At 39.0% G+C, this 13700-nt stretch overlaps 1 protein-coding gene across 1 annotated transcript; it reads left to right on the plus strand.

Annotated features, from left to right (window-relative positions):
- The first annotated feature begins 1023 nt into the window (after positions 1–1023).
- LOC128029310 (A disintegrin and metalloproteinase with thrombospondin motifs 15) lies at positions 1024–10024 on the plus strand. Its single transcript, XM_052617019.1, has 8 exons — positions 1024–2199; positions 3544–3676; positions 4339–4506; positions 4647–4930; positions 5802–5979; positions 6065–6240; positions 7418–7593; positions 8306–10024. Exons 1-8 carry the CDS (start codon positions 1270–1272, stop codon positions 9078–9080), a joined length of 2820 nt encoding a protein of 939 aa, XP_052472979.1. The 5' UTR covers positions 1024–1269; the 3' UTR covers positions 9081–10024.
- The last annotated feature ends 3676 nt before the right edge of the window (positions 10025–13700 follow it).

The raw sequence follows: 13700 nt of genomic DNA on the forward strand, positions 1-13700 counted from the left end.
GCGATGAACTGCTTTGTTCCTCTTTTTAAGATTGCTTTGGGTAAAGGCAATGCACAAATGTAAATGTAAATAAATGACTGTAAAAAAAAATTATGTTGTAATAACAAATTAAATTAACAAATTAACAAAATTCCACAAAAAGCCTACTTTTTTTCAGATAGAGAACGTGCCATGCTGTATAAAAACTTAAAGTAGATTCTAAAAAAAAAAAACAGAGCACACCTTATGTAAAATAACTGCAGGTGATATGCAATTTTATATCACAACCATAGATGGCGACAGAGGGGAAAAGATTTTCGTTCAACTTTAAGTTGGCAATAGTTTTATATTAAAATAGATATTTAATGCAGTTACTAAGAGTATATATTTAAAATAATCTCTGTGTGATGTTTATGAATACATTTATGTGGTGACTCATAAGTGGTGACTTTAAATAATGGCCTACTTTCGAAAGTTCAAAACGTTCAGTTTTTCTTAGTTTAGTTAAAAAAAATTTATACTTTGGAAAATTCTCTGAACCATCTCCAACTAAAATGTTGCAGAAAAACGGCCCATAAATGTTTCTGAACTAACATTTTGAGAAGATTTATCAAAGCCCAGATTACTTTGAATGGACGTTCTATTATCTAATGAAATAAAATAATCAGAATTATTAGTATTATGTCTTATGATGCCTTTACCTCCTCTTATTAATAACGTAAATATAGTATTGGAATTGATTGTGCTTAACAAAACGTGCACATTAATTTTATGACATTTTATGAAATTGTTATAATTTTATTATTATTATTATTATTATTATTATTATTATTATTATTATTATGTAATTTATTTACATTTTTATTAGGATTTAATAATATATATATTTTTAAAAAATACGTATTTTAAAAACATGCCCCCTTACCATTTCCCCCCAAAGTCGTTTGCCAAGTATTCTCCAACTCCACAAATGACAAGCATTCGTTTGGAGTGGGAGGTAACCTCTGAAGCGCTGCTGGTGCCTGATGCTCGTATTTAGAGCCAGAAGTTTCTGCGGTGTTCAACATGAATCATGATCTCTCATCTGAACTTCCCCAAAACTCTTACAATCTGCAATGTTTACATATGACGTAAAAGAATAAGAGAGAGAAAGAGAGAGAGAGCTGGTTTCACGAGAGATGGCGATTGTGGCAATGCTTAGTAGATCTCAGGACGGACGTACAGAACCGTGATCAACAGCATCACGGCGTGAATTACACTTTGAAGGATATATAATAATTACCAACAACGATGTCTGTTTACACCGTTGTTTTGTTTTGTCTCTTGCACATGCTGTTCTTAACGAAAATATACCTCTGTATGGAAACTGATTTTTGTGAACCTGTTCGACTTGACCGTGTAAATGACCCAAGTCATGACAAACTGAACAAAGAACTTGTTGTTTACAGAATAAACGCTTTCAATCAGGAATTGTATCTTAATCTTCTGCCTGACTCGAGTTTTCTGGCTGCTGATGGCACATTTCAATATAACACATCCTCTTCAAGTGCTTTTTTGGGAGATGATTTTAGAAGATGCTTTTATTCCGGTGATATTAATGCAGACAGGAATTCATATGCGGCTCTCAGTCTCTGTGGAAGCATCCGAGGAGCGTTCTCTTATAACGGGATGGAGTACTTCATAGAGCGCAGGTCGACCAACACAGCACCAGGACTGATCCCAGATGATGCTGAAAAAACGCACATCATCCGCAGAAGACATCTTCACGCATCGACCTCAACATCTAGGTGCGGAGTTACATCCAGTTTAAACCAGGGCGTTTTGGACTCCATAGAAAAGTACAAACCTGTGAAGGGACACACCGAAACTTTGTTGAAAGGCATGAGCAGAACGAAAAGATTCGCCTCTATACCGAGGTACGTAGAGGTCCTGGTTGTCGCTGATGAGTCTATGGCAAAATTCCACGGCGACGACCTGAAGCATTACCTTTTGACTCTCATGTCTGTCACTGCAAAGCTGTACAAACACCCCAGTATCTTGAACGCCATCAGTATAGTGGTTGTAAAGCTTATGGTGATTAACGAGGCAGAAAAAGGACCCAAAGTATCCAGTAACGCGGCACTAACGCTGCGCAGTTTCTGCACCTGGCAGAAGAAGCTGAACAAGATCAACGACAAACACCCAGAGTACTGGGACACAGCGATTTTGTTTACAAAGCAGGTAAGAAATGATGTTCTCATATTAGTCAATGTCTGTTTTTGTCTGCAAATAGTAGGTTATTTAAAAGACATAAATAATTGTAATTCAATTCAAATCAATGTATCTCTATGATTAACTTTTTTCTGAATTAATGTTTTATTTTTTGTGGGTAATGTGTGAAAAAATGTCTTGATGCTGTGACTGTAGATTGCAAAACAAAATTAATCAATCAATCAATCAATTTTCTGTATTTTTTTAATCGTCTGATAAATTGAAGTCTGTGTGGTGTAACCAGGAATCTATTTTGTTGTCACCTGACAAGAACGTCATAAGACATCTGAGACCCCCTGAGACCCTCCTGAGAATTGAGAATTTGAATTTGATTTCAGTTCTTCATTTACACCATTCAACATTTGTCATGTATATGATTAAATAAAAACATTAAAAGAAACATTTCACCTCTTAATCATCTCTAACATTACATCTTTCAGCAGTTTTGCCACAGTTGAAACACTTTCTATATGAACATGACATGCCATCTGGATAGAAAGTAGTAAAACATTTCTGGAAATATGTCAAAGCTTGTTGGAAATGCCCCTAAACTAAATAGTAATTCTCTACCATTTGATTCCAATATAAACTTAAGAGCACCATTACATCACCAGAAAGCTGAAAGCAGATGTCATAAGTTTAATAGTGACTCCAGCAGAGAAGTGATCCAAGTCAGCTGTCATTACACTTCTAACTATTATGCCAAAGTACCTGCGCGGCACCTGTTATTTTAACCAAATTAACTCTGTGCCTTTATAATACATGAGAATACAGCAATGCAAAGTATTATTATTAGTATTAGGTAACATGTTTTTATGATTAAACTAAAAACAAACATATGACCATCATATGACCATCTCCTTTAAACTGCCCTACTCATGTCTGACAGCATGAGAAAGTTGAAACATTTATGTCAAGACAATATTGAAATGTATTCACCCTTCCCGAAATTTTTCCCTTAAGTCTCCTGCACTATGATGTTCTCACATTGTTCCATCTGTCCTTGTAACTATAGCTGTTTACAAGCATTCTTGGCCACCCTCACTGTTTCCCTATGCTTTTCATAATGTCAATACAAAATACGTTTGTATTTTGACCTGAAAAAATCAGAAATAGACTGTTCACACACACACTTTGGATCAGAAGTAATCACTGGGAAAAGCTCAGTGAGGAAGCCTGGATTACAGAGATGAATGAAGTGATGACAACTGAAACCCTGGCTATCATCTTCATACTGCTCCTGAAATACTTGATGCTTGTTATGTTACATAGTTTTTCATCACTGATTTCACACTATAATCATTTTCTTCACAGGACCTGTGTGGGGCTACCACATGTGACACTCTGGGTATGGCTGATGTAGGAACCATGTGTGATCCTAAGAGGAGCTGCTCAGTTATTGAAGATGATGGTCTTCCCTCAGCCTTCACAACCGCACATGAATTAGGTGAGAGCTTTGTTTGGCGTCAGAGTCAGTCTTTTGTGAGCAAAACAGGTGAACTGAAAGTCCCTGTCTGTGTTGTAATTAAGTTGAATCCTTTAGGTCGGTGGGATTTTGATGAGGCTTCTCACTCCTGAAATTCTAGCTCTGATTCCTTGATCTTTAAACATGAATGTTGTGCCAGCTCTTTTCCAGAAAAAAAGTCCTGCCCTGCTTTATTATTAATTAAGAATAACAGTGACAACTGCATTCAGGAGTTTTCCACATCTCTTGATCCATGTGAAAACAAAGGTTTAATAAAAGACAGATGGGAAAACATTAGCAGATGCTGAAGAACCATATTAACTGGGGCTGGTGCATCAGTGCCATCCTTATATGGTTTAGAGACAGACCTATGAAACTCTATGTGCATATATTAATCTGTTAGTTATCGTACACCTTACAAACAGATAAATACATAGATGGATGGATGAAACCATAGAATGATGGATGGACGGAAGGGACAAATAGATAGACAGACAGACAGACAGTAGACAGATGTTGAATACATTTAAAGGATATTTTTATCAATGGACAAAAACTCTTAACTGTAACTATTAATTGCTTTTTCTGCTATGAAAATGAAAACAGACTTAGACGGCTTGACTATTTCTTCGGATCTTGTCCAGGGCATGTGTTCAGTATGCCACATGACAATGTGAAGGCTTGTGAGGAGGTATTTGGAAAGCTGAAGGACAACCATATGATGTCTCCCACACTGATCCAGATTGACCACACCAGACCCTGGTCTGTCTGCAGCGCTGCCATCATCACAAACTTCCTGGACGCTGGCCACGGTTAGTTTGACTGCTCTGCTGCAATCATCTTTGACGTGTGTCTCAGCCACGTCGAATAAATACATTGAGGATATGCTCAGCTATACAAATCACCAATATACTAAATGTAAAATCTGCATTAAGTACCTTTTGCTCACCAGGTGACTGTCTGCTGGATCAGCCCCAAAAGCTTTTGGCTCTTCCAGATGACCCTCCGGGCATCAGCTACTCTCTCAGCCATCAATGTGAACTGGCTTTCGGCTCAGGATCCAAGCCCTGTCCATACATGCAGGCCTGCTCCAAACTGTGGTGCACGGGGAAAGCTAAAGGACAGCTGGTTTGTCAGACTCGCCACTTTCCCTGGGCTGACGGTACTACCTGTGGCAGCAACAAGTTGTGCTATAGAGGGATCTGTACTGACAAGCAAAATACTACCAAAGACAAGGTGAGCGATGTGCTAACTACAGTATATCGGACTGCAGACAAATGTGCTGTTTTATTTGACACAAGCTTTTCAGTCAAGATGTTTTTGAATTTTTTTTTTCTCATCAAGACTGCATTTATTTAATCAAAAATACAGTAAAAACAGTGATTATGTGAAATATTATTGCAATTTAAAAGGGTCGAGTTAAACTGATCAAAAGTAACAGTGAAGAAATATAATAAGACAATATATATATATATATATATATATATATATATATATATATATATATATATATATATATATATATATATATATATATATATACTGATCAATTTAACTTGTCCCTGCTGAAAATCTTACTAACCCCAAATATTTGAACACTGAAATTGAGATTTTTAACACTGAAAACTGAAACTGAAATTATTAAATTAGAGTATATGCCATTTATATAAATTTATATTACATTTATGGTGGGTAATGCTTTTTTTGTTTAAGTTTCCAAAAAGAAAAAAAAAAAATCTAGTGTTGCTTCTCAAATAAATTTATATTTGTTGATCTTCTTTTAAGGATTTGTAGATACTTTTTACTGAAAAAAGTAAAAGCTACTTGTAGTGGCAAAGAGTCCTTTAGATTATTAAAATATTTTTCACACTCATAAATAAAAAATCTGAAGTTCATCTCTGGCATCACTGCTGAAACCACTTTTTGGAACCTTCCTTTTTCAGAGTGTAAAAAAGTAGTTTGTTTTGTTTTATTATTTTATTTATTTAGTGCGGTATAAATGCTCATGATATGATATTTCTGCTGACAATGAACATTTAAATGCTAGTCTTTTTGAAGAAGCAGCAGGGATGTAATTGTTTCTGAGACGTGTGGACTCTTTCCGCAGGCAGATGGACATTGGGGTCGGTGGGGTCCGTATGGTTTGTGCTCCTGTACTTGTGGGGGAGGGGTGCAGCTCGCCAAAAGGGACTGTAACAACCCCACCCCTGAAAACGGGGGCAAGTACTGCCAGGGACTGAGAGTGAAGTATCGCTCATGCAACTTAAAGCCCTGTAAAGACTCAGGTAAATTAAATATTTTTCAGTCTAATGTTAAACAATATGCATAAGTCGATATCCGTGTCTGACAAAGACCATCTGTTTGTGACAGGAAAGAGCTTTCGCGAGGAGCAGTGTGAGGCATTCAATGGCATCAGTCTGAACACTAGCAGACTGAGCCCGTCTGTGGTCTGGGTTCCGAAATACTCTGGAATCTCTGTTAAGGACAGATGCAAGCTCATCTGCCGAGCCAGCGGCACCGGATACTTCTATGTCCTTGCACAGAAGGTAAATAAATTAAAATATATGCTTAAATACTGCAAAGTTGTTTGACATTCGATATTCATGAGTAAAAGGAGCCAGTGTGCAGGTCTTATCTCATGGAAAGAACAACATCCCCATTCCAAAGTGAACAAGATACTTTTAAAAAGTAATGGGGAGAGCTTATCTCTCAGATATGGCCATGTGGAAAGACACAGTGCAGGGCTGCTTCTCACAATCACTCGTGACGTAGATGGGAAGACAAAAAAACTCACAGTTTCAGTAACCTAGACAGCTATTGTTACACAACTAAAACTGTGTTCTAACTAGCTGCAATGCAGCAAAGTGACGAGTGATGCTACAATCTGTTAGTCACTGAGTTTCTGTGCTAGCCACACCCACATGACAACTCTTTGGACCAAAATCTTGCTATGTGTCTTAAATATAAAAAAAAAAAAGGAAATATTAACTTTTATTTAGCGTGGATGGATTCAGTTGATCAAAAGTGACAGTAAATACATTTATAACAAACATTTCTATTTCAAATAAATGCTGTTCGTTTTTAAATTTCTATTCATTAAAGAATCCAGCAATTAATATACTTTTAATTTTAAAATGCAAGTACTGGCCATTAGCAATCCATATAATTCACCCATCGCAATATTTCAATCACTAAAAACAGCGTGACATTCTAAAACTTAATTTGAAAACACTTAAGGTGCCTTTAAAATGGTGATCAAATTCAGTACAAACATTATTGTTGATGCGTGCTTTATGCAGGCAAGCAAATTAGCCCAGAATTGGAACGCAATGCACTAAATGGTTAAGCGTTTTATAATGGTTTATAATGGTTTTCTATGGGAACATTTTTCATATCAAACTTTGAGCTTTGCGTTTATATTCTGAGTTAATTTGCTTGCCTGTAAAAAGAGTATGCATCATCAGTAAGATGTATACTGAATTTGGCCTTTAAATATCACTGTCTTACATCATTACTAATTAATGCAAACCTTGTTAAAAATAATTGGTGGTCAGTGCAGGAAACAGTGTTTTGCCCTCCATGTGAGCATTCCTGTAAGGGTGTGACGTCACGTGAAAACTATCAATTGGTAGTTTATGGCGCTAGCAAAACCAAGGTTATAGGCTTTAAGTTACCATACTTAAAAAGAGTGCAGAGAATGTGAAGATGTTATCTGTGTGACAGGTGGTGGATGGAACCCCTTGTTCTCCTGATACCTCGGCAGTCTGTGTTCAGGGAAAGTGCATTAAGGCCGGCTGTGATGGCAAACTGAGCTCCAACATGAAGTTTGACAAATGTGGTGTGTGTGGTGGAGACAACCACAACTGCAAGAAAGTCTCTGGAATGTTCACAAAACCCATGTAAGTGCTTTATCTCCGAGGATATGGTTTTACAAGATCTAAAGGACTAGAGTCAACTGCAGCAATATCTTCAGGGTTGTTTGCCATTCAGAAGTGAATTACAAATTTTTTGAAAATCCACTTCTATTCTTGATTTTTATTAGAATTTCAATTTGTAATTTGTAAACTAAGTGGAGTAATTGTGATTTTAAATTGCAATTCGAATTTAAGGAAGCAAAATTAAAACTTGAAAGAATTTAAATTTTAAGGTGGCATAGTTACGTTACATGTACTTACTATAGTAATAACAGTAAATTATACATAATTACAAGTAACACTAAACCAAACCTTAACCCTATAGTAAGTACATGTAGTTAATGAATATTACAAAAAAGAAACCTTAAAATGAATTGAAATCCAAAGAAACTCATACATCTGCTAAAGGTGTAATTACCTAAAAATAGAAAAATAAAATTATCAAAAAAGAGATTTTAATTCTTTACATTTTATTTTAAAAATGTAATTTAAGAATGCAATCCTTTTTGGAACAACACTTCATTTGACATCATGCTATGATTTTTATTTTTACTGTATATTCCACTTTAACTTCATTCCATTTCAACTTCCAACTGAAATTCGGGAGTGGTGTCAATTCAAATTACAAATTATGAATCACAACGAAGCCAAATCTAAAATTCTGAATATTGTCCAACTCTGTGATCTTATTTTTCAGGAATGGCTATAATTTTGTGGTGACTCTACCGGTCGGAGCTGCAAACGTGGATGTAAGGCAGCGTGGTTACCGTGGTTTGATTAACGATGACAACTATTTAGCAGTAAAGAACGATCACGGCAAATATCTCTTGAATGGAAACTTTGTGGTTTCAGCGGTAGAAAAAGACATTATCGTAAAGGGAAGTCTGCTTCGCTACAGTGGAACCGGGACATCAGTGGAAATACTGCAGGCCTCTAGACCTCTCAAAGAGTCTCTTACGGTGGAACTGTTGTCGGTGGGTAAAATGACACCTCCTCGTGTGCGCTACTCCTACTACCAGAATGTGGGACAGAAGGAAGGCAAGATCTTAAGGAAGGACGAAAGGAACCCTACACAGAACAGTTTGCTGGAAGACAGCAATAGAGTGGAGCTAAAGAAGCCAGCCTATCATATGCCATCTTATAAATGGGTGCCAGCGGACTGGAATAAGTGCTCGGTTACCTGTGGGAATGGGGTTCAAAGTAGACAGATACAGTGTTTGGACTCGGATGGGAAAACAGCTACACACTGTGACGGCACACACAAACCCAATGCCATAAGGGTGTGTGGTGACCCTTGCCCAATGTGGAGTATTGGCGAATGGTCCTCATGCTCTAAAACCTGTGGGAAAGGCTTTAAGAGACGCCCAATGCAATGCACCACTCAGACTGGACTGCTTTTACCTAGAGACCACTGCTCAAGCAAAAGAAAGCCACAAGAACTCGACTTTTGCACTGTTCGGCCCTGCAAATGATTCGTTGTGTTCTGGAACGCATTTTATGGAGCCAAAGTGATCTTATTACATGTGCGTCCTAGGTTGCCTCATTTGAAATGGAAATATTCATGAAACAAAGACAAAAGATGTCTTTTACAATTACATTGTTACGTTAATGCACAGATATTGCCTACCTCGAAAAGGACAGGGTGTTTTAAAGCAACAAAATAAAATAAGATGCTGTGGCATTAGAACTGTCACAAAATAAAACTAGCATCACCTCTACATATGGTTATAGACAGTATCAAAAAGTCTTTGAGTTTGAATTTAGATTTTAAATACATGTGAATAATTTGATCTAAATGGAAAGCATCTTATATGCAAAAATAGGGCAACTTGGTCCATACACTATTGATCATATGTATTCATATATTAGGCTGAGATAGTAGATTAAAATGTTCCCAATCAATGAAGTTTCAACGAGCAGAATAGAAAGAAGTAAGCCAGATAGAAAGTCTTTGGATATCTATATTTTCTTGTAAAACTGATCTCTGCTAAAATACACTGATGTTGATACAGCCTTGGTACTGCAAATGTTGTGCAAAAGCAACTTCATATACAATGCAATTTCAATATCTAAAATCTCCACAGTATACAGAGGGAAAAAAGGCAGAAATATTAAAAACTTTCAGCTGCTACAGCTGTGAAATCACCATGATGGAAATTCGGTATTGTTTTATTGTGCGTGTATTAGATGTATTCTCTGCTGGACTTATGAAGATACATAATAACTTGTGTTAACAACCCTTGTAAACCAAATGTTATTGCTAAGAGCATCTCATTCATTTCAAAGGTGCTTCCTTGTTTTATTTAGTTTTCTCATCTTTTGATGTTAATACAGCAAAAGGCACTTATGTTTTTTTATTGGAATCCATTGTATACTATGTATACATTTATCAACTGTGCACAAATAAATACAGAAACAGGAACTCTGATGAATCTCCTCACTCAGCTGGGAACAATAACCTGACCTGACAATCCTCTTCTAGTGTGTGAAGGATCTAAACCATCTCTCAACCATCTTCACATACTGTACAGTATCAGGCCGAGCTGCAGGTTACAGTCTATACTGGTATTAACGTTGGTACAATGCATTTATTTAAAGCAAGTCTAAAAAAAAATAGATAAATGCATACAAATTAATATAAAAATGCAGTGAACGGAATGGGCAGTTTTTCAGGTGTAATCTTAAAGTGTATGAAAGCCATAAAACGTGAGTTATGAAAATAACTATGGATCTGTGAGACCGAAGGATGACCATCACTACGGGACCTAATATACCTAATATCTAATAGGATGATAACCTTCGTTCCGCCTTCTCTCGAGGCCTTATATAAACAAAGTCATGCCCATTACCCCGGAAGCAAAACGTCATGCACTATAAAAGGCGAGTTAAACTTCCGGCTTGTTCTCTTACCTTGAACGCCCTAGTATTTCACGAGCGACAAGGATAGTGACGGTAATCCTTCGATCTCACAGATCCAAAGTTATATTCATAACTCATGATCTGTTTCGACCTCGCTCTGACCGTCACTACGGTCTAATAGGATGACTCATGTCAACAGGGTCGCGAGGAACTACAGACTCTGAGCTATTCAAACCTTGCTGGGCAACTGACATCCAAACTGCAGTGCTAACAGGCCAGTTATGTCCACTCTGTAAAATTTTGCAAATGTACATGGTGTAGACCATGATGCTGCAGCACAAATATCCCCCACCGAAACTCCTTTTAGTGCAGCCCATGAAGTAGCTACACTTCTGGTTGAGTGGGAACTACCTCCGGAACTCGATTTCTGAATTGAAGATTAAGCACTTTCGGTAAAAAGGCAGCTTTGGGCCAGAGCATCACCCCTGTGCCACCTGACCTCCAACTTAAACAATCCTCACTAATAGATAGCGCACACAACTCTCCTACCCTTTTATCAGAGCATATAGCCAAGAGAAAAGCTTTCTTGAGAGACAAAGCTTTTAAATCTGGATCCACCATAGGCTCTTATGGGGGCTTAGTGAGAAAGTCTAGTACAAAAGGCAAATCCCAATTGGGTACGCGTAAAGTGCAATTAGGACATAACCGACAAGCTTGCTTCAGAAACTGACCTACCAAGGGATGTCGGCCTAATGGCTGGCCATCCACTTCCCCGTGAGATGCTGAAATAGCTGAAGCATAAACCCTGATTGTACTGGCAGCCTTTCACTGATCCAGTTGAGCTTGTAGGAATCTAAGGACAAGTGGCACAGAGCAGATTATTGGACCAACATTCATGCCTAAACACCAGTGTGAAAAAAAATCTGCACTTTATAAAGTAATTAGCCCAAGTAGATGGAGCTCTGGCGTTGTGTGTTGTTCATCTAGCTGTTGAGGGACAGACTCTGCAGAGGCCATACCCACAATCGCAGTGCCATAGCATTTGAATGCCAAATCTGCCCGTCTACTTGGGACAGGAGATGCCCTCATGTTGGAAGTTGCCATGGAGGACCCTGCATCAGCTGAACTAGGTCCGGGAAACATGGTCTTCCTGGCCAGCATGGAGCAACTAGTAGAACTGTGCAATGACCCTTCCTGATTCTCTGGAGGACCTGGGAAATTAGAGGAAATTCGTTTCACTGGAAGCAAAGAGATCTACCTAAGCTGTCCCGTATCGGGTCCAAATTTGGGCTATTACCCCTGCGTGCAACCGCCACTCTCCTGGGAGAGGCCCTGTTCTGGACAAAATGTTGGCTGCTCTGTTTGTCACCCCCGGGATGTGGACAGCTGTAGCCATGTCCATGTCAGCAGGTCCATTGCTACCTGGAGACAGTGTATTGATTTCGTCCCTACTTGGTGATTTATGTGGTAAACCGTTGAGGTAATGTCTGTTCTCACTAGCACATGTTTGTGGCAAAAAATGGTAACAGACCTTTGAGAGCAAGATGAACAGCTCTCAGTTCGAGCACATTTATGTGTTCTGATGACCAAGGGGGATCCCATTTGCCCCTTTCTGACCTGCCTTCCCAAAAGGCTCCCCAGCCTGTCAGTGATGCATCTGTTGTTATCACTCATCTTCTGTGGGGAAGATTCCCCAGTGGGGTTCCCTTGCAGAGAAAGTCCTTGTCCCTCCAAGGGAGTAAGGCCCACATGCTGGCCTTTGTCACCAACAGCCCCGTTCTTCTGTCCTTTTTTGGATGAAGATGAAAATAATTGAACCGTCTCTGTATCGGGCGTGTCCTCAGTAAGCTTAAGGGAATTGCCACTGATGCAATGTCAATTGTGAGTGGGCTGCCAAAGCAGAATCAACAAGGTTCCTAGAATCCTGGTCCTCCACACTTATTGTTTTCCATAAAGCTGCCAAGAGGATTGCCAAATCATTGCCTGTATGAGCTGCATGTGCCGTGGTATTAAAGAATTGTGAGATCAGACGGTCAGTTTTCGCACACTCCTTCTTGGGACAGTGAGGGATAGAAGATGCATAAGCTAGTCCCAGAGTCAACTATGATGCTATTTCATGTTCCACAGGTGGCATATCCCCCAGTCCAGTTTCTTTCCGGTAACGGGCATTGGCCAAATGTCTGCAGCCTGCATTGAATTGAGGCTTCTGAGATGGTTTCTTACATGCTGTCCTCAACATGGAGGTATTATCATCTGCCATTGGAATGCAAGACGGAGAATTAGTCTGAGGTATGCCTTCCAAGACACCTCCGACAGGAGCTGGGTCAGACACAGAAAGCTGTAAACAAAGAATTTTTGCTGCACTAAATACTCTAGCAACAAGAGTGTTTGCTGGAAAATCATCCTTCCTGATTGATTGGCCATCCACTTTGGCAGAATCTGAATGGGATAACGTTGCTGTGCAGGTGGAGGAATGCATTCCTGACCACGAGGTAATGATGGTGAAAATGAGTAATGAGCTTCAACTCAATCCACCCTCTGTGCTAAACTCTGAATAGCAACCAGGATCTGTAGTTGAGTGTCTGTGTTGACATCTTCCGCGGGAGTTGGGCGTTTAGCCACTTTCACCACCTTCTCATGGCTTGAGCTGTGTGATTCATAGCAATCACGAGAGTGCCTGCTAGAACACTTATGACTATGCTTGTCCGATTAGTGTTCCCTCTGCCTATCACGCTCAGGTACAGAACTGCATAGTCTATTAGTACGGTGAAGTCGTTCCCCTTTAGGCAGGTCACAAGCCGCACTGCAGGGATTATCCACATTCTCTCTTAAATGAGTCATCCCCGGGCATGAAGGGCATTCCCTATGGCCATCACGGGGGTCCATTGCTGATTGGCAATATCGGTAGCAATGAGAGGCCATGATACCCTCACACTAGGTAAGGCCACATACAATCCCACTGACTGCGCACATTAGTGAAGGGAATATCCAGCCCACACAAAGCAAAGAAAGGCCTGGTCTAGTACGTGAACGTACAGTATTTAGCAGGCCTCTATCACACCCCAACAGCTGCGAACAGTGAAATAGGGCTCCAAAAGGCATAAATACTCACCCCATTTTTTGGATACTCTGAAAAAAAACAGAAATAACCCATAATATTGAATGGCTAGTATGTTAAAAACTAGCCTTAGAATATCTGAATAATACAATAACTAACCTCAATTATTGATTAC

The sequence above is a fragment of the Carassius gibelio genome, chromosome A15 (genome assembly GCF_023724105.1).
Source record: "Carassius gibelio isolate Cgi1373 ecotype wild population from Czech Republic chromosome A15, carGib1.2-hapl.c, whole genome shotgun sequence".
Classification (NCBI taxonomy): Eukaryota; Metazoa; Chordata; class Actinopteri; order Cypriniformes; family Cyprinidae; genus Carassius; species Carassius gibelio.